The 22,153-nt window shown below is 33.3% G+C and overlaps 1 protein-coding gene and 1 long non-coding RNA gene across 5 annotated transcripts in view; both read left to right on the forward strand.

Annotated features, from left to right (window-relative positions):
- Positions 1-22,153, forward strand: part of LOC127700649 (tetraspanin-9-like) — a 67,866-nt gene that overhangs the window by 44,606 nt on the left and 1,107 nt on the right. For 2 of the 4 annotated variants that reach the window (XM_052204206.1, XM_052204207.1), the window contains exon 7: positions 21,182-21,265. In XM_052204206.1, coding sequence (XP_052060166.1) covers positions 21,182-21,265 — 84 coding nt within the window. Of the gene's footprint in view, positions 1-682; positions 828-4,736; positions 4,758-7,043; positions 7,122-8,762; positions 8,994-9,935; positions 10,011-17,930; positions 18,039-18,864; positions 19,054-21,181; positions 21,266-22,153 lie in introns of those variants that run through there. The other 2 variants (XM_052204209.1, XM_052204210.1) reach the window with 2 other exon arrangements.
- Positions 12,093-17,818, forward strand: LOC127700653 (uncharacterized). Its single transcript, XR_007981676.1, has 3 exons — positions 12,093-13,281; positions 17,291-17,366; positions 17,777-17,818. It is a non-coding gene; the product is annotated as an uncharacterized LOC127700653 (long non-coding RNA).

Below are 22,153 nucleotides of genomic sequence, written 5' to 3' on the forward strand. Positions count from 1 at the left end.
GACGGAGACAATTTACTCTATTCTATTGTAAATACTCTATTACCCTTCACGGAGACGCTTGCTCAAGTGTGCGCTTTAATAAATACGGATGATTGTTATGTACAAGACGACATAGTTAATTACTTAGAATTTGAAATTTAATTTGAATTAAATAACACATATCTGAGAGGGTGTTGGAGCAGATTGTTACCCCTCGAAAAGACATTGCCAACCTTGGCTTCGCCTCAGTTGACAATGTTTTCTCGGGGTAACAATCTGCTCTATCACCCTCTCAGATATGAGTTATTTATTATATATTGTCATGTAGATTTGCTCCTTGAACGATCACGACTAATTCTGCTTCACGTACGTCTATTCTGTTATTGAAGAGTATTTTCGAGTTAAAGAAAAATATACTAGATTTGCGTAAAATATACAGAAATGTACTTAGGTCAAGATGAAAATGGACAAATAAAAATTAATATATAAGTATCTAACATTAATCAAGATGACAGCTCAATTTATTCTTCGCTATTTGAAAATTGAAAAGTTATTTCTCTATGCCTTGCCTAATGATAGTTTATCAAGAACAAAAAAATATTTATATGCTTAATTAAATAACAGCAAACAGAAAGTTAAAAAACTTTAAAATGGGTATGTTTTGAAAACAAAACATATGATTAGTACTGAAAGTCATTGTCATAATTACCTTTGTGTTCTCAGTTAAATAGGTGTGTAATTTAATTCTTCGTAAAGTAACGGAACAAGATTTTCAAAAAATGATACAGATATTAAATGCGCACAATATTCAGTTTGCCCATTGCGATATGGAATTTTAACACAAAAGGGTGAGTAATTTTTTGCCAGTAGACAACAATCTATGAGACAAGAAAGTATTAAATCTTATCTAGAGTCGGTCCATATATGCAGTTAACATTAACACGAATAAAGGGAATACATTGAAAAATAATACCAGACACAGAATTTTGTAGAAAATAATATTTCAAGACCATCACTCCACTTGAGTTTCTAAAAGAAATTCTTAGAACATCTTGTTATATAAAAATACGATATTTGTCACAAAATAAAGCTTGTTTATATATCTTTAAAAGTTTCGGTGAAACTTCTTTGGGTCATCTAACCGTTTTCAATGCGCCCGTTATGTAGTTACTTTTTATATAACATCTTTCAAATACTGTCAATGAAAATAACACTTCAAAAATTTTGTGCGCCCGAAACTCTTGCAACTGGAACGATATTGAAAAAAAACTTAAATTCTCTTACATGGATCTTTGCTGCAAAAAAAAGCTCCCCTACGCTATACATCCTCGATATTTTTTGCAATTTTCGTATTGCATTAAGGTTTCCTCTCGTATAAGATACACTAACTGAAATAAGAAGATGTGGTATCATTGTCAATGAAACAACTTTCCATCATAGACCAAAGAATTGGTTTGTTACTTTGTCTCAAATACGAACACCTATAGCTCGATCGATTGTACAGGGCTGTGATCTCTACACTGGTATCTATAATGACTCCTTACTCTTGGAAATGTTACCGTCCTATCAAGAGGAGACTCTATCGTAATTGCCTTCAAATATTTCAAATTTCAACACATTTCTAAGGCCAAAAAAAATACGAAATTGAGCATTCAAAACCAAAATTTCGAAAAGTTGTGCCAGATACAGCTAAGGCTATCTATGCCCGAGTGAAGAAAAATATTAGTGTTTCGAATATTTCAATTTAACACAAAAGTGATAACTACTGGGTTGCAAGCCATTTCTAACATCATTGCCTTTAAGTTCCAACTAAGTATGGAGGAATCTATCTCATAGATCAGTATGAATCGTTTCTTATCTTTGCCACTGGTTAGTTACCTAGTTACCTAGGGAAAAAACTATTATTTTATGATAGTAAACATTTATGTTTTCCTGTGTTTATTAGGGTTGTTCTTTCTTGTATTAATAGGGGGCCTCGGTTCCCGAGCGGTCTAAGTAGTCGAACTACTGTATCACTAGCCAGTCAACATTGAGGTTGTGAGTTCGAATCCCGCACGGGGCAGGTGCACTCGACTCCAATCTTAATTGACTAGGATTGTCAGTTTTCCTACCGAAGGTCGGTGGTTCTCTCCGGGCGCTCCGGCTTCCTCCACCAATAACAACTGACCGCCACGAAATAGCACAATAGTGTTGAAAGTGGCGTTGAACACCAATCAATCAATCAATCTTGTATTAATAAACATATTGTGTATTCTTATGCCCTACAAACAACACGAAAGGCGTAAGTATTTAATATGTTCGTCCGTTCGCCTATTCATCCGTCAATATTATTATCTGATTAAAAGCTTATCAAAGATACCTGGTTTATAACATTATGATTCACCAGACGCGCGTTTCGTCTACAGGATACTCACCAGTGGCGCTCGAAACAAAATAGTCGAAAATTAGAGAGCATATTGATAATTTAAAAATCCAAAAAGGTTGTGTCAATCTTCTATGCCAGGGGATAGAAAATTCTTAGAATTTCAAATAATTTCCGGATTTTCTAAAACTGTAAATATGAGAAAATAGATTGTAGCAATGATATTTCATGTCAACGCATAAGAGACAATTAATGGGCTGGTGATACACTCGGGTATGAAATGTCCACCAGCAGAAACAGCGACCTAGTGGCAGATAAAACTCATCAAAGATAACAGGTATATGATTTGTTTCACTAGACGTTTCGTGTACATACGTCGCATCCGTGGCTCTCATTCAAATTGTTGAAACGAAGTTGAAGTATTGAAAATAAAAATTCAAATAAAGTTGTCAATTATCCCTAAGGCAATCTATACCTGAGGTTAGAAAATCCTTACTGTTTCGAATAATTCCAGATTTTATAAGCAGTAAATTTAAAAAAATATGATCGTAGTAATGCTATGTCATGTCAAAACAGAAGTGTTGACTACTATAAGCTGTTGATAATGTCCAGTGGTTGTAAAAACTCGTCAAAAATATAAAGTTTTAAAAACATCTTTATAATAAATTGATTTCAGCAAGCACCTTTTCATCTCTCATGCGTGCAGTAAAAATGTGAATCTTGTATTGCCCGAAGACAATTTCTAGGTAAAAATGATTTTTGGTTTCCCATCTATTAAATACACCCAATGCGCGTGTACAAACCATGGAAACGATTTCAATGAAACTCGCATCGTTTCTTCATTCTTAAGTATAATCATGCATTCCGTTTTTAGTTTCAAATGTTAATGGAAAGAGGAATTAAATTATTCCCTGATTAATCAAGTAATGCATCATTTATTTTATAGTTGAGATTTTAAGAATGAATACAAATAGGGTATTTTCTGTCTTAAGATATGTCTATAGTCAACGACTCTTTCCAATCTTATCAAAGGCTTTTCAGCAAAACTTTATCTCTTTTCATCTAGGTTGTGCTTTATGTATTTATTAATCTGCGTTTAGATTCAAAATAGGATCTACAGCAGATAAAATATTTGCAATGCGCTTCTCATTTTATTTAAGGATGGATTTTATTGTAACCTCTTATCTTCGCTCAACATTAAAGTTGAGTACTCTCATATTTGATTTTTGCATTCGAATGGACGAGTGTAGAAGTAAACTTTCAGAGAGGGATTCTCGTGCAAAGTGACTGTCTGTTTTTCCACTCGTGGCTCTTTCTAAGCAATTAAATGGATTGCAACGAAGTTGTATCACGTCTTCTCCGTGTTGTGAATCATATATAATAGGTTTTTCGTTTAGTACTCTAAAATGAGGTTATTGTGGAAACCAATTGGACATTAACATTAAGTAGCACTTTTATTATAGCTGAAAAATGTGGTGTCTTTTTATTGATGTTGGTGTTTGATTTTTGGGAGAAGGGGTAAGAGTGAATCCAAGGCTCACTTACATCTACATATACTTTTTTAAGTATGTCTCTCTGAACTAGAGTATACGAGGAATACATTATTTTTAATTGGATACCTTTTCATTTTACTTTAAAGATCAAGAAGAAGGAAGTGTGTATTCACGAAATATATTTTTTCTCGTTAAAGTGAAATTCGATACTTCTTTTTAAATGGTATATTATGTTTAACTATAGGCGAGACGCAATATTTTAATAAAGTCGGTTTAAAAAGAAAATATACTTAAACAAAGTATTATTTTGTATTACTTTAAATTTTCTATAATTAAAAGTAATTGTTCTTTACTAGATCATAATTGGTTGATTTGTAAACTCTAGCTAACCGAACAGTTAACGTCTATTTTTCAGTAGTTAGAACTTTGCCCGATATAAATGTACACCAACAAACACGCTAATCATATTTTCAAAAGTGCTGGAAAATTTGGTCATTCCTTCATACATTTAACTATCTGACTTTCACCTTACTCCAAAATGTTTCGTGCTTAATAGACTAGCAGCAAATACCGATTTATGTCTGTAGGCCCCGCACCAAAGATGCGCAATCATTTTGTTTTCTATTTATCTGTCGGTCAGCAACTTTTTGTAAGCACGAGTTTCCCTTAACTAGGCTTTGGAATACAACTAGATTTATACAGTTGTGTGGGCTAATATGTATTTCTGTAAAGTTTTTCGAAATAGTTTTTTCTAGAGTTATTGGTGTTAAATCGTTAAAAGCAGTTGTTGTGAGCACTATTTCGTCTAAAGTATGCTTTGATTCGCAATGACATTTTACGCAATTGTCCAATTCAACGTATACTTTTGTTCTTTGCCAAGGGTTTCAGTGAGCTTCATTTTACAGCGGGGCACATACGAACAGGTATTTATCGAGTTTTTAGATTAAATTTACATGCATTACTCAAAACGTTTTTCGGAAGCTTAGACTTTTAGGTATATTGCTATTTGCTTTTCATAGTTCCTTTTTGACGTGATTTAATCTGTGGTAAAATATTATTAGTTACACAGTGTGCTAGTGATCTAATACGATATATATGGGGTCAGTAAATTCCATATGGGCTGAGAGCGGAGCTCGACCTAATACGAAATATATGGGGTCAGTAAATTCCATATGAAGTGAGAGCGAAGAAGCTCGAACGCCATATGGAATTTACTGACCCCATATATATCGTATTAGATCACTAGCACACCGTGTAACGAATTTATCTTACCGACTATCTTAACTTGTGGCATTTAGACTAGTGGCATATCAAGGTGATCAAGTCTTCGCCTACTTCCATTGGTCTATACTAAACAAATGCCAACAATAACAAGTTGTTAGCTTTAATGTGTTTTCTGCATTTATTTTCGGTCGTTCATCATCAATTTCTTCATCTGTTGTTTGGGCGAAACGTTTCAGATTTTTCTTCAACGTCATGTTGTTTTTATAAAGGGACGTAAGACTGTTACTAACCGTATATTGAAATATTAAAATAAAACACGCCCACTAACCCCATATTAAATATACAGGGTCTCCACGTGTTTGCTTTTAACCAATGATATTCCTAGAAATTAATAGGAGGTAAGATAAATTTAAATAAGAAGATGTGGTATGAGTAAACTCTGTTACAAGGTTGATTATGTCAAATTTATTCATAACTTTTGAAAAGATCGCCTGCTATTGTACAGTACCTGTCCATGGTTTTAATATGAAAGATGATAAAAAGGACTACGACTAGCCAGTAGATGTGGCCATTGATTGTTGAGAGAACACATATTGAAGTATAGTTATTTGTTATACCCTATTGTCAAAATTCTCTCACTTTTGAATTAGTGCTGATGAAATGGGAAACCAGGTATATACCATTTGGTCCTAAAAAAATGAACATAATGGAAGTAAAGATGTTTTATTTCCTTAAATTGACTGCCTAATTCCAATGCCAACCTCATAGTTTCCTATTCCCTTGTCACACATTCCTGATGTCAATGCCTACCGTATTAATAGAAGATAACAGTACTATAATTGAATATTTACGAGCGTTTTCGGAGATCAAAACGCAACCAATTTTACTGGCGACGAAGTAAGAGGATATTTGCGACCATAAAAAAAAAAAATTGCCTGCATAATCTTCGGACACAAATATATCATTATCTGAATAATAACTGAAAGAAAAATTGTTGAAATCATCCGTATTAAAATCATTTGGATGACGTTTGCTATTGCGCTAAATTCAAAGTCTAAAATAGATAATTTATGTCAATAACTCTAGAATGTCTTCTGTTGGGTATTATTTAACGTGTCAAAAACCGGACAGGTACTAGGATAGAAAGTTCTAAATTTTTAGATATAAAAAAGTCCGACGCTGAGATTTGCGATGTTAACCTTACAACCACAGTTGAATTACTTATATACCATTCTGAACATACAGATCAATATGTTTTATCAAACTTTAATTGCCGTGTGAGGGGAGTGGTTCTGGATACAGTGAAATGGGTATATTCCAAGACACTTCAAATAATACTCAAAGCAGTAAAACAAATAACAATTGAATAAAAGAAAGTAAACTCATAGACTATTCATACAATAAACTTATCAAAACGGCTCAAGTATTTCAAGGTAGAAACCCTTCCTTAAATCGTATCCAGGTTAGCTTAGCCATCGTAACGCCACAAGGCATGCATATAGAGGTTACCGTGCTTCGCACTTGAGAAGGCAACTGATCTTCTCCCGTTTTAATCATACTGTGCATCACTGTACACTCAAGCAACCCGTCTGCAGGTCATTAATTGACGACGAGGGGGTTATTTCAGGTCGTTGTCTCCACATTCGGGTCTCACACGGTCGGTTATTAATTTTCATTCAAATATTATTATTATCTCATTTAAATAAGTTCCTCTAAAATGGTAAACAAAAATAAATAACATTGTAAAATTATTACAAACGTCAAATAAATAAAGGAACTCAAATATCAGTCTTGCTCAATATATGAATACTAAATACAATGTAGAATAAAGCAAATAGAAATGAAATATAAGCAAGCAAATAAATTAACATATATTGAAAAGGAAAATAATCCATACCTATTACAGCCGATACAGTTGTTTTCAATGGCAGAACTTTATAATATCTAATAAGTTATCAAACTTATGTTCTTTATATTCGTCATAGATATACTAGAACAAAGAAGCCATGTGTAATCAAAAGGTCAGCAAAGTTGTACTTGTCATCGTCAACATATTGTTTATTGTAAGTAATAAGTATTATATAGATAGATGTAAAATGGATAATGGAAACGGGGGGGGGGGGGGGGGGGGGGATGTGTCAAAGAGACAACAACCCTACCAAAGAGCAGAAAACAACCCAAGGCCACCAATGGGTCAGCAATGCAGCGAAAAAATCAAGCACCCGGTAGGCTTCAGCTGGCCCCTAAACATTAATGTATACTAGTTTAGCGAAATGGACACCACACTTAACTCCGAAACATACAAATGAACCAATTATTTTAAAAAATCAAAAGACTTACAAAGGGTAGAGGTTCCTGATTTGGGACAGTCGCAAAAATGCGGCTGGGTTAAAGCAGGTAACAGCCCTACCAAAGAGCAGAAAACAACCCAAGGCCACCAATGGGTCAGCAATGCAGCGAAAAAATCAAGCACCCGGTAGGCTTCAGCTGGCCCCTAAACATTAATGTATACTAGTTTAGCGAAATGGACACCACACTTAACTCCGAAACATACAAATGAACCAATTATTTTAAAAAATCAAAAGACTTACAAAGGGTAGAGGTTCCTGATTTGGGACAGTCGCAAAAATGCGGCTGGGTTAAAGCAGGTAACAGTGAAAATGAATAAACCAACCGAACAAAAACTGTGACGAAATAATATAAAAAAATGATATAAAATATAAGAAATATTTTTATTTAGAAAATAGTACTGCTTTTGTATCATTTTAATTGCTTAAATGTAATGCTGTTTTTACTTTTAAACATAAGCAATCATTTTAATATTCAAAACGTCGAATTAAAGAAAAACATTTTGTAAAGAGTTTTGTCAACATTTTTTGCTAATGAATCTACATGAACAAAAGAGATGTGGGATATGCGTCAATGAGACAGTAACACAACGGCAATACAATCACAATATATGATACGCTTAGAGATCAAAATGCATTCTTAACATTAGCCAGGTGCCTATGCAATATATCAAGCTCTAAATCGTTCTGAGACAAAAAAAAAATGAATAAGTTAAACAGAAACTATTATCGATGTGCCGTCACCATCAAGTCCTCCAAACAACGAAAAACATTACGATGTGACATAAGACATCCACTGACGAGGTTCATTGCTTTGGATACGTGGAATTGATACGAATTATTGACTTGACCATAGCAGACTAGTGTACACATGCGCTGTTTCCAATTGAAAATGTCTAAAAACGAAAGAGCTAAGTCATCTTTTGAAATTTTGAGAATTGCAAAAATAAGTGGATTAATGATATTTTTTATTTAGATAGGTGTCCATTCATACCTCATATATTGCCTGTAGTAGGAGTAATATATCGTCTAAAAATCCGTAGAAGGAATTGATGGTGGTTTGAAATTAAGACCTTATGTTACCATACTAAAACATAAAATGTTCCTTTTTGAGAAAAATAATCATCCGTGCATATCTCTAAGAAAACAATCGTTCCAACAATTTTAACCACTTAAATTAGAATTTTCTTGCACGAATCTTTATAATATATATCTGAAATATGACAAAAACAGACTGAAGAATGTAAATTTCAGCTGTCCTATCAAAAGGATGAGATGATTTTGTATGCATTTTTACATTGATGCACCACTTCCTACTAAATGTTTCTATCTTCTTTTTCGTTATTGTTTTTGCAGCTGCTTGGATTAGGACTGTTGATTCCAGGCATACTAGTTGTTCTAAACGAAGATGTTATTAATGATGACGTGCTGCCAGCATTAAAAAGTGTGAGCTTTGGTGTGACAAATCTTGGTGACATGGCTAAAGGCTTGTCTATAACATTGATTGTACTGGGTTCCTTTGTCCTTGTTCTTTCATTGATTGGTGCAATCGGTGCATGCTGTAAAATCAGATGTCTCCTGATCATTGTAAGTTAAACTATCAACATAAATACTAATACAAAAAAAAAAATAACAATTTATGTATTTGCTGTGTTCCAAGCGCTTGTCTGGATTTACCTTAATCGGGAACGCACAAAGCAAAATATTTGAAAGCCAGGGTATTACAAGAACCGAAACACGTGAGATCTTTTCATTACAGAGACGTAAAGCATGTTGCATTATAAACAGTCTCAATATATTAATTACGTGAATATCTTAATTTCATTATATTTCTAAGAATAACGATTAAGATTTAAAAAAAAATGCCAAGGAGCCAATAAAAACTCAATCTAAGAAAAAGAACGACAACAACATCATGATCTAAAGATTTACCAATGACTATCAAAACACTGTCAAAAAGCTGACGAATAAGTGACATGAACTTAGTAATATTACAAACCTATGTTAAACCCAAGAGCCACTGGAAAGAGAAGCTAAGAGGTTTCTCGACAAACATAAAATAATATAACATATGAAGATATAGTATGATTGCCAAGAGAAAAATACCTATTAAGACCAAATGACAATGATATGAACACTAATCCTTTAACACTGGCCATATACCGATTAGTGAGCTGTAAAAAGCCTTGCTATGACAAGATGCGAGACAATTGTCGTTTAGTTTAGGCTACAACAATAAACGAAAAACAATTACGACAGACAGCAACCGACGACAATCACTGGATTACATGTTGTTGATTTGGGAAAGGCACATAAAATGTGACAAGATTTAATATGTTCGTGAGCGCTCAACCATCTCCATAATCTGGAACAGTGGTGTAACAACACTGGTTATAACACAGTTAATATTGTGTCCTATGACGTAACATGCGTAATGCATAACCTAATTTTTTCCATGTTTTAACTAAATTCCATTTGACATATCTTTTTTATTGCCCACTTTTCCAAAGCATTATTCTTTCTTTATAGTACATAATCATAGTACTGATCCTGTCTATTGGAAAGTTTGTTATTGTTATTTTGTGGATTATTTTTAACTCTGATGTAAGTATAGTACAACTATAGAACTTTCTATTCTAGGAATGGCATCATAGTATCATATGATTCAAACAAATATACACAAAAATGCATTCCTTTATATGAATAAAAGCATTTTGATCAAAATCTTGACAAAAAATCCAAAAGAACTGTCTTTACGACCGACAGGTGTCTGTCCATACGATATGTCAAACTTTCTTGTCTACTTTTCTACAATATCTGCATTTGAAAATACATAACTGTTGAAAGTAGTTTTCCCCCAAAAAATATTGCGGTTTAATTTGTCATTATATTACAAATAAGTGAATTACTTACAATATAGGAAAACATTCATGTACGTTTATGTACAGGACAGATGCTTTCGTTGGTTAAATAGTGTTCAAAATGTCTTTTCTTTTATCATAAAATGCAACTCGAACCAGTTAAAAAATAACCAGTGCTCAATTAATATAAATAAGAAGATGTGGTATGAGTGCCAATGAGACAACTCTCCATCCAGGTCACAATGTATAAAAAGTAAACAATTATAGGTCAAAGTATGGCCTTCAACAAGGAGCCTTGACTCACACCGAACAGCAAACATTTCTAAATCAAAACAGTGGAGGTCATTTAGCAAAAAAAACAAAACAAAACAAAACAGGCCGCAGTGGTGGATCCAGAGGGGGGGCGTAGAGGGCGTACGCCCCCCTTTGCTTGCACTTTTTTTTCTGTTTTTTTTTTGTAAAATGATTAATCAGACTAGACTTCGCGAACTTTGCCATTTCCCGTGTATTTAATTTTTATACGACAATTCTTTACTTATAAATATATTTTTTGAACGTATTTACTGTAATATATTATTGATTATGTCAAAGTCAAGTGATTCGCTACGGTGGAGTTGACTAGTACGTCGAAAAAAACGTCACTCAGTCATTTTACAGTCAATTACAGTAACACATTGCTTAGGCTGAGGATGACAAGCATGACGCCTTCAAAGCGACAAAGTATTGAGCAAGAACGTATTGACTTCTCTTTCACAATTCCACCCAACAGAAAGTAATACTCTATTACACTCTCAGGAAAAAAAAAAGTTCCACAGCAATATTATTATATTGGGGAATAGTGATCCCCAATCAGTAAGCTCCAGATATAGATATAAATCTAAGGTACGGACCATTTGATTTGAGGGGGCAGTCTGAGATATTTTAGAGAAAAAATTCTGACCCTGGTTTTTGCCTTAAACAAAAATTCTGGCCGTATCTGGATTGAAAACAATAATCTTGTCCACTTTTTTGCTATTAGAAAAAAATATTTTCAACAAAATTATTTAGCATTAAATGAACATGATGAATAAAAAACGGGCGTGATTTTTTTTTTTGGGGGTGGGGGTTACATGTGAATCCCATATCTGACCGGAATGTCTGTTTCGCCGAACTGATATACTGAATACTTTTTTCAAGGCCCGACTGCAACCTGCCTGCTGGGTGTGGCCTATGTCTCCATGTGTCGACCGTCATTCACAACTTCATTGTCATTTCCGACTCATTCGTAGCCTTTGGTTGATTTGGAACCCCTCACTTCCCTTGTTGGTTGAAACATTTCAACCAAACATTTGGATAAAAACTGCTTGTTTGTCTTTCTTCGTGTCGGTCGTATTGTAAATTTCATTGAATAGCCGTATATCTTGTTTACAACAAGAAATCTGTGAGGATATGCTAACTAACCATACAACAAACGAGAATTTTCCATGTCCATTTTTTACTGACAAATCCCACATCAAATATATTAATTAGTACATAGCTTTGGATCCATCCAATCATTTCATAATAGACAATTAATGGAGAGATTACGGCACCAAAAATGTCCAAACCCTACACTTTAACTATAAAATGCATTTTACACTTATTTTATGTTTTTTAGCCAAAAAAGGGTCCAAAAATTTTTTCGCCTCGCTCCGTTCGGCGATCTTTAATACTACGCCCCCCCTTTTCAAAATCCTGGATCCGCCCCTGCAGGGTCTTGTATTCGTTTCAAATATTTATGATTATTATTGATATGATCAAATATTGCCGTTGTTCATGGCCTTTTATAATAGATAACTGTATGTATATGTAGTACAGCTTGATTTTATCATTTATGTTAATAAATAGTATTTGTATATATTTGTTCATGCATTGACTTGTTGACTGACTCTGACAGAGTATACAGTATGACAGTACTTTGATTTTCTATTCACTTGGGTATTTACATCCTGGGTATTCTATTTCTTTATTCTGATTGGTTACTCTGTGAACTCCTTTGATATTGAGGCACTCTTTTCAAATTCTACACAGAGATATAGAACACTGACACTTTATTGTGATTTATAGATACTTATTCTTCTTATTCTGGAAACCATTCTTTATATTCAGGTCAGTTATATTCTTTACATTAGTATTTGATGCATGTATTTCTGTATTTTTATCTTGGTATAAAAGATATGAATGTGTTATGAAAATGTGTATGAAAGTCCACTTTGATTTCCATGAGTATGAAAGAGTTCATATTTTTACTTTAAGTTGGTATTTGCAAGACAGAAAGAATATTACAGTTATTATATTATTTTTCATATTTGGCTGTTATTAGATTTCAGCATAGAATATTGTCTTGGATTGAGTTTAACTATATTATTTACTAGTTTTGACATTTAGACTTATGAAGTCATATTTCTTTATATTCAGATTCCAGTATGTGAAGTATAAGAGTATACAGTAACTTTATAGAGGAGCACTGCTCAGCCCTTGTATTATATACACGGTAAGCTGTGTTCTGTGTTTACATGTTTATTTATTTACGTGCTGTCTATTTGTACTTATGTGTTTTAATTAATGTGTGTCTTGTCTGTGTTTGTAATGTGTTATTGTTTAGTTTACGAATATCTCCGAATAGAATAGTGTATCAGAATTGATTACTTTAGATAATGATCGTTGACACAAGGTGTTATTGATATCTGTAGAATTGCATATTGAACAGTTACCGGAAATAGACTTTGGTATAGATGCTTATGATTTGTAGTTAAACATACTTTATTAAATATGGTATATTTCGAACTGAAGTTAACTACTTGGATAATTTATATTTTATTTTATTAATATGGAGATTATAATTAGAGTTATCGTTCTTTGAACGTATGTATTGTGTCTTATTGTGTGTTTTATATGTTACAGGGTGTTTATTTGAGATTACTATAATAAACCAATAGAACCTTACTCAGATGTTATTTACGCCCAACTTGATGAGTCTACAAATGGCGCCCAACGTGGTATTATAAGGAAATCACATAGTCCTTTCTCATCAAATGTAGTTCTAGTAAGGAAGAAGGATAAGAGTCTAAGAATGTGTGTAGATTTTAGACAACTCAACAAGAAATCTCGTCTTGATGCATATGCTATTCCCCGTATAGAGGAAATACTCGACTGTCTTGCAGGAAACAAGTATTTTTCTACCGTTGATATGAAATCAGGCTATCACCAAGTGGAGATATACGAACCGCATAAAGAGCGCACAGCTTTTACTGTAGGCCCTTTAGGATTTTTCGAATTTTGTAGAATGCCGTTTGGGTTATCTAACTCACCTGCAACTTATCAGCGTCTAATGCAAGATTGTTTAGGAGACTTACACTTGAAAATATGTTGCATATTTATAGATGACATCATAATATTTTCTAGGACATTTGAAGAACATATGGAGAGATTAAAACTTGTTTTTGACAGAATTAGGGATGCTTGTTTGAAAATGGCACCAGCTAAATGTACCTTCTTCAAACCAAAGGTAAAGTATGTAGGTCATATAGTCTCAGAGGAAGGAGTTGAAACTGACCCCGATAAAATAGAGAAAATTAAGAATTGGCCAACACCGAAAACTCCAGAGGAAATTAGGCAATTTATTGGTTTTGCAGGATACTACCGCAGATTTATTCGAAACTTCAGTCAAATTTCTAAACCGTTAACTGAATTAATGCCGACACCAGCTAAAAAGACCAAAAAGAAAACTCAAACTCAAAAATCATGGACTTGGGGAGAAAAACAGGAAAATGCATTTGTAAAATTAAAAGAACTTCTATCAACAGCACCAATTTTAGGATATGCCGATTATACAAAACCGTTCGAATTACACACTGATGCTAGTGGATCAGGGTTAGGTGCTGTATTATATCAACATCAAGAAGGACACGACAGAGTAATAGCATATGCAAGCCGTGGACTATCGAAATCAGAAAAGAACTATCCGGCACATAAATTAGAATTCTTAGCACTCAAATGGTCAGTTTGTGACAAATTTCACAGTTATCTTTATGGACATGCATTCAAAGTATTAACCGATAATAATCCGCTCACCTATGCGTTAACAACTGCCAACTTAGATGCCACAGGACATAGGTGGTTAGCTGCTCTTTCAGTATATGACTTTGATATTACATACCGTCCTGGCAAAAACAACTCCGATGCAGATGGTTTATCAAGGATACCAACCAACAAAGAGACAAATATACCAATGGAATCTATTAAAGCTATATGTGGAATGATTTCAACACCATTAGTGGAAACTCTATCAATATCACCAGAAGTAGTTGATGAAACAACAATAGATACTCAACATCAAGTTTACAACGACATAGATTGGGTAAGTATACAACATCAGGATAAAGGACTTCAACCATGGATTGAATGTGTTAATATAGGAAAGAAACCGAAGAAGGGAGAAATCATACACAGTCCGTTACTCAGACAGTTTGAACATCTGAAACTGATCGACAACATCTTATACAGAGAAGTAACAGATAGGAATGGTAAGATACTAAATCAGCTTGTACTACCATCAAATTATGTTAAAACAGTATTAGAGGCTTTACATAATGAAATGGGACACCCTGGACGTGATAGAACTACATCATTATTGCGTGATAGATTTTATTGGCCAGGTATGTCGAAAGATATTGACAATTGGATTGAGAACTGCGATCGATGTATAAAAAGAAAAAAACAACCATCAAGAGCACCACTGGTAAGTATTACAACTTCACAACCTTTGGAATTGGTATGCATAGATTTTTTAACTTTGGAACAATCAAGAGGAGGACATCAGCATATGTTAGTAGTGACAGATCATTTCACTAGGTACGCTCAAGCCTATCCGACAAGGAATCAGACCGCTAAAACTACAGCAGAAGTTTTATTTCACCAGTTTATTGTCCATTACGGAATACCGAAACGCATACATTCAGATCAAGGAGCAAATTTTGAAGGGAATTTAATACAGGAACTTTGTAAACTTTTGGGAACTAAAAAATCTAGAACTACACCGTATCACGCAATGGGAAATGGAATGACAGAAAGATTTAACCGTACTTTACTCTCAATGTTAGGAACTTTGGAACCGAATCAAAAACTTAATTGGAAATTACATGTAGGATCACTTGTTCATGCGTATAACTGTACAAAACACGAATCAACCAATCAATCACCATACTTTTTAATGTTTGGAAGAGAACCGCAATTACCTATAGATTTAGCTTTTGGATTAGTTACAGAAAAACAACGCAAACCGCAAACAAAATATGTTCAGGAGTTAAGAGAAAGATTAGTTAAGGCGTATGAATTAGCAGCTGCACACTCAAGGAAAGCTCAGGCGAAACAAAAGGAAGGTTATGATCTCAGAGCAAGAGGTGCAGTGATTGAAAAAGGAGATAAGGTTTTAGTTAGGAAAGTTGCATTCGACGGAAAACATAAAATTGCTGATAAGTGGGAGGATGAACCGTATATAATTTTATCGCAACCGAATTTAGAAATACCTGTTTTCAATGTTAAAAAGGAAAATGGAGAAGGAAGATTAAGAACACTTCATAGAAATCTACTTCTACCTATTGGCCATATTTCAGACAAAACCGTTAAAACTCCACCGAAACCGAAACCTAGATTAAAACCGATGAAATCACCACCGAAACCGAAATCAGTTATAGTTACAGACACTTCAGACTTAGCTAGTGAATCTTCATCAGAGGATGAATATTATTTTGTACCTGTTATGACAACAGATAGTGCTCCAACAAGTACTGAGGATACTGTTGCATTACAGGAAGTGGAAATTGAACAGGATACAACAGAATCAGTTGGGGACGCCCAATCTGATATTCAGGAAGTCAGAGATGATTCTGAATTAGGAAGCGCTTCTGGAATTGATGAATCTAGTCATGAATTATTGAACGCAGATGAAACCGTTCAATCTGATAATGATAGTGATACATTAGATGATTTGGTTCATACTCCGATACCTCCACCTAGAAGGTCGCGTCGTGCTAGGAGAGAACCAAAGTGGCTAAGGTCTGGAGATTTTGTTGTAAAAAGTGCAGTGATTTGTGATTGGAAAGCAAAAGCAGAATTTATAGCTTCTGCAATTAAAGATGGAACTCTATCTGGATTAGAAAAAGAAGCTGGGAAAGCTTTAATAGACATTATTTTGAAATCATCTTAGAAATTCAGTGAGATTATTCCATTCAGTGATTGAGATCTGTGTTTTATCTTTTATATGTTTGATATTAATTTCATGAATTGTTAGTAAGAAGTACTGAGAGTCAGAACTTCACATGTGTATTATATATTGTATTTTGTTAAAACTTGACTGCAATGACGGGGACGTCATTTCCCAATGCAGGGGAGTTTGTAGTACAGCTTGATTTTATCATTTATGTTAATAAATAGTATTTGTATATATTTGTTCATGCATTGACTTGTTGACTGACTCTGACAGAGTATACAGTATGACAGTACTTTGATTTTCTATTCACTTGGGTATTTACATCCTGGGTATTCTATTTCTTTATTCTGATTGGTTACTCTGTGAACTCCTTTGATATTGAGGCACTCTTTTCAAATTCTACACAGAGATATAGAACACTGACACTTTATTGTGATTTATAGATACTTATTCTTCTTATTCTGGAAACCATTCTTTATATTCAGGTCAGTTATATTCTTTACATTAGTATTTGATGCATGTATTTCTGTATTTTTATCTTGGTATAAAAGATATGAATGTGTTATGAAAATGTGTATGAAAGTCCACTTTGATTTCCATGAGTATGAAAGAGTTCATATTTTTACTTTAAGTTGGTATTTGCAAGACAGAAAGAATATTACAGTTATTATATTATTTTTCATATTTGGCTGTTATTAGATTTCAGCATAGAATATTGTCTTGGATTGAGTTTAACTATATTATTTACTAGTTTTGACATTTAGACTTATGAAGTCATATTTCTTTATATTCAGATTCCAGTATGTGAAGTATAAGAGTATACAGTAACTTTATAGAGGAGCACTGCTCAGCCCTTGTATTATATACACGGTAAGCTGTGTTCTGTGTTTACATGTTTATTTATTTACGTGCTGTCTATTTGTACTTATGTGTTTTAATTAATGTGTGTCTTGTCTGTGTTTGTAATGTGTTATTGTTTAGTTTACGAATATCTCCGAATAGAATAGTGTATCAGAATTGATTACTTTAGATAATGATCGTTGACACAAGGTGTTATTGATATCTGTAGAATTGCATATTGAACAGTTACCGGAAATAGACTTTGGTATAGATGCTTATGATTTGTAGTTAAACATACTGTATTAAATATGGTATATTTCGAACTGAAGTTAACTACTTGGATAATTTATATTTTATTTTATTAATATGGAGATTATAATTAGAGTTATCGTTCTTTGAACGTATGTATTGTGTCTTATTGTGTGTTTTATATGTTACAGGGTGTTTATTTGAGATTACTATAATAAACCAATAGAACCTTACTCAGATGTTATTTACGCCCAACTTGATGAGTCTACATATATATTGTTTAATAGCCTGAGTAATCACAAATAAAAACATGTACATAAATTCCACTAACATCTTGTTGCACAGATTGAAAGCAAACTGAAAACAGAAATGAAAACGGCACTTCTAAAATTCACAACAGACGATCTTACAACACACGAACTTTCATCAGGATGGAATTATCTCAACATGAATGTAAGTGTTAACTTTCTACTCTAAAACTGTTAGTACAAATTTATTAAAACAACAGGACCATCAAACATACTTTTTCACTATTATTATCACGGACTCATGGACAATGCAGTTGTTAACCTTGACTTAGTATTCTTTTGGTTTTATTTAGGGTTCTTTATATCTACTGGACTTGAGTTTTAATATTCAAATCTGGGCTTTACAGATCTGGGACTGGACTTTACATCTTCAGCGCTGGAGTTTACATCTGCAGTGCTAAACTATACATCTTCTGCGCTGGATTGGATATCTTTAGTACTGGAATTTACTTTTCCAGGGATGGACTTTACATTTTTAAAAGTGCTAGAATTTACGTCTCTATCGCTTGACTTTACATCTTCAACGCTAGAGTGTTTACATTTTATATCTCAATTAAGCGCAAGAATATATCTCTTTATGAGTATTCAATGAAGATTATCTAGGTTAAAGTTTGAAATACGCAAAGATAAGGGTGAAGGTTTGGTACCATTAAAACGTTTAAACCCGCTGCAATTGTTTGCACCTGTCCTAAGTCAGGAATCTGATGTTCAGTGGTTGTAGTTTGTTGATGTGGTTTATAAGTGTTTCTCAGTTCTCGTTTTTTATATAGATTAGACCGTTGGTTTTCCCGTTTGAATGGTTTTACACTAGTAATTTTTTGGGGCCCTTTATAGCTTGCTGTTCGGTGTGAGCCAAGGCTCCGTGTGGAAGACCGTACTTTGACCAATAACGGTTTACTTTTATAAATTTTGACTTGGATGGAGAGTTGTCTCATTGGCACTCATACCACATCTTCTTATATCTATTATAGCTTGAGTGTTGTGGTATTGATGCTGTCACTGGTAAAGGAACTGGTAATGATTACACTAACTCTGCATGGTATACTGGAAGTGGAGCTGACGAGCTTCCCATATCATGTTGTCCATCAGCGACATCGTCTTCATACTCCAGTACATGTTCATTTACTAAGAATGCCGACCCAACTGGACAACATTCAAAGGTATATTAGTGTAATGTTTAATACTTCTGTTTATTTGTCTCATACACTTATAGAGTAGTACCTTATGGTAAATAGACACATATTTTGTGTATTTTGAAGTCTTTTTAAATGCATTTATACAAATTAATTGAGGTCTACATTGAACAAGGATTCCAGCCCATCTGAATAACATGCACATGTACATTTATGTATGCATGATATGCATTTACCATTTATAAAAAAAAACTGTAGTGTTTCTTTCTTTGGCTAGAAGTCACATCCATTTTATAAGTTCATTTACTCGACCACACTTTTCTATCAAGAATGGTTTAAAGTTTTTGTTGTACAATTTTTGCCAGTTATATTTTGCAAAAGTACCATGTTTGCATGTTCTAGGTTAAAGTTAACAGGAAACATATTGTGATTGCAACTTATATTTGAAAATAACAAAATCACAATGGTCCCTTTTAAATATTTTCAAACATAATGTACTTAATTAGAAAACTTAAAATGTGAAGAATTAAGAATTTATATTTGAAATCCGAACAAGAAATACTAAGTGCATCATATTGGTTAAAACTTTAACGAATACCAGTTACCTTTGCAACACCATTCCAAATATCAAATACTTTTCCAAGACTAGGGGTCTCATTTCACATCCATCAGAATCCGGTGAGTGCAGTGAACCTTTTATAGAATGCTCATTATATATCTTTGGGCAATTTCCTACTTAAATTTTATCAGAGTGGTGCACGTGTAGGGGTAAGTCATAGAAAGATATATATATTTTCAGTGTTTAATCTGGATAGGCATCATAGTTGATAATGTTCCCAAAATCTTCTTACACATTGAAATTATGCTATTCGAGTTTCACTCTTTTTATCAGCATGAAATTTAGGAGTTTACAATGGCAGACAACGAACTTCGCCATTCTCGCGAATAAATGGTTTGCATTTTGCCTGACCCATCATTGTGAATGTTTGTAAAATCTTCATTTGATATAAAAAATGCCACTTTTGTTCTTTTTCTTCAGTAAGAAATTTCGGTGTTTAAATGACACATTTCTGAAAATATTGTATCCATTTTTGCGCTTAGAATACATAAGAAGCCAGTTAATATGCTCTTTATTACATAGTACTATTGACACCTATCTCACGGTGTAGAATGGTAACGGACTTATCGGGTTTTGTATCTATTGTTCAGATTATTTTCAGAGTTTCCCGTTGCAAGAAATACAATTAAAAGTGTAAAGCAAAACGCATCCATCATCTAACTCTTTCTTAACCAATAAAATGCATTTCCAAATTCTAATTGTGTAATACTTTTACCAGTTTACGATCGGAATGTTATTTCGAGGTTCCTATAGCACAAGAAATGTCGGTTTCCACTTTTTGCATATACGCGCCATAATCTTGCATTGAAACAGGCAGTCAACATCTTCCAATGATGCCTCATACATTATAGTTATAACGAAAGTATAAATCACATGTATCGCTTTTAATTCACGATAAATGTATTACATACTATTTAAATACGTTAGAAGAACATACGATTTTTGCTAGGCAATTCTGCTGTGTCGTCTGAAATCTCTATTATAACTGTTCGACTTCAATAGGTACCATGGAGGCAGATATTTACATACCGCTTTTGGTATGACAAATTGAGAGAAGAGAGGCCACTTTAAAAACCCACGTTGATAAAATTTTAGATGAAGATTTGTTTGAAAAAAGTTGGTTTATGGAACAATATGGAAAATAGTTCCATGCATGAGTCAAGAATTATGTTATAAATTTCTACATAAATCTTCGTAAAATTACATAATTGACAAATACGTTATGTGAGTTCTGTTTTATGCTCCTCCTTTGGTTTCCAGGGGCTAATTATTTGTTTGTTATATGAATAAACTGCATTTTCAGGGATTAGGAGCTGCCCGTATGGCACTGTCACATCGTCATTCCTCAGATTTATATTTTAAGCTTAAGGAACATTCCTATAAATGTCATCAAAATCCGGTTTTGCAAATAAAAGAATATGTGGTTTTGTCCAAAACGCATAGATAAGTGTTAAAGCTTTATCAGATATCTCTTGTGTGCAAGTGGGTACAGAATTGGATTAAAATGTTAAAGGTTCATCAACAAATATTTTATAGGGTTGTTATGATGCTGTCAAAGATTTTGCAACGAAGTATTCAGTTGCCTTCATTTGTATTGGAGTCTTTATCTTGTTGACAGAGGTAGGTAAATGTATGAATCCGAGAAGTGAAAAACGGCATTAAAACATTGTCCCGTTGTTGTTCACCAATAAGTTTCATGTTTACCGTTTATTATATTATCGGAACTATAAAATGGGTTTGTAATCGCTGTTTTATTAAAAAATACAATTTGAAAACAAACAAGCAAAATAAAAAAAAAGTACATACTTAGGAATGACGCATGTTTTATTTAAAAAAATCATTTGAAAACAAACAAGCAAAATAAAAGATAAAAATACATATACTTTGGAATGACACATGTTTTATTTAAAAAAAAAACATTTGAAAAAAAAAACAAGCAAAATCAATAAAAATAACACATGTTTTATTTAAAAAAAAAACAGCAAAATAAATAAAAAAAAAACATACTTTGGAATGACACATGTTTGATTTATAAAAAAACACATTTGAAAACAAACAAATTAAAGAAAAAATACACATACTTTGGAATGACACAAAATACAAATTATGAAACTTTAACATCAAATTTTTAATCGATATTTTAGGCTGTAATATTCTGATGTATGTGTATAGTTTAAGCAAAGTAAGGACATCTTCTCTTGTGTTTATAAAGATCGTTAATATGTAATTTAATAACAAATAAAGAGATTTGCAATGGTATGCTAACCTATGAGACAAGTTTCCACCAGAGACCAAAAATCTACATATCTATAGTTCACTGTAACGGCCTTCAACAAGGGAATAAATGTAAGGAACGACGGTAAACCAAATTAGGAAAATTTAAAATAAACAACCAACGGTCTTATTAAAGTCATTGGCATAAAACAACGACAACATTTTAACGACAGAATTTAAATATTGAATAAGGGAGACACTGTTAATTATTCATATAAGAAGATGAATTTTATT

Source organism: Mytilus californianus, unplaced genomic scaffold (assembly GCF_021869535.1).
Source record: "Mytilus californianus isolate M0D057914Y unplaced genomic scaffold, xbMytCali1.0.p SCAF_5, whole genome shotgun sequence".
NCBI lineage: Eukaryota > Metazoa > Mollusca > Bivalvia > Mytilida > Mytilidae > Mytilus > Mytilus californianus.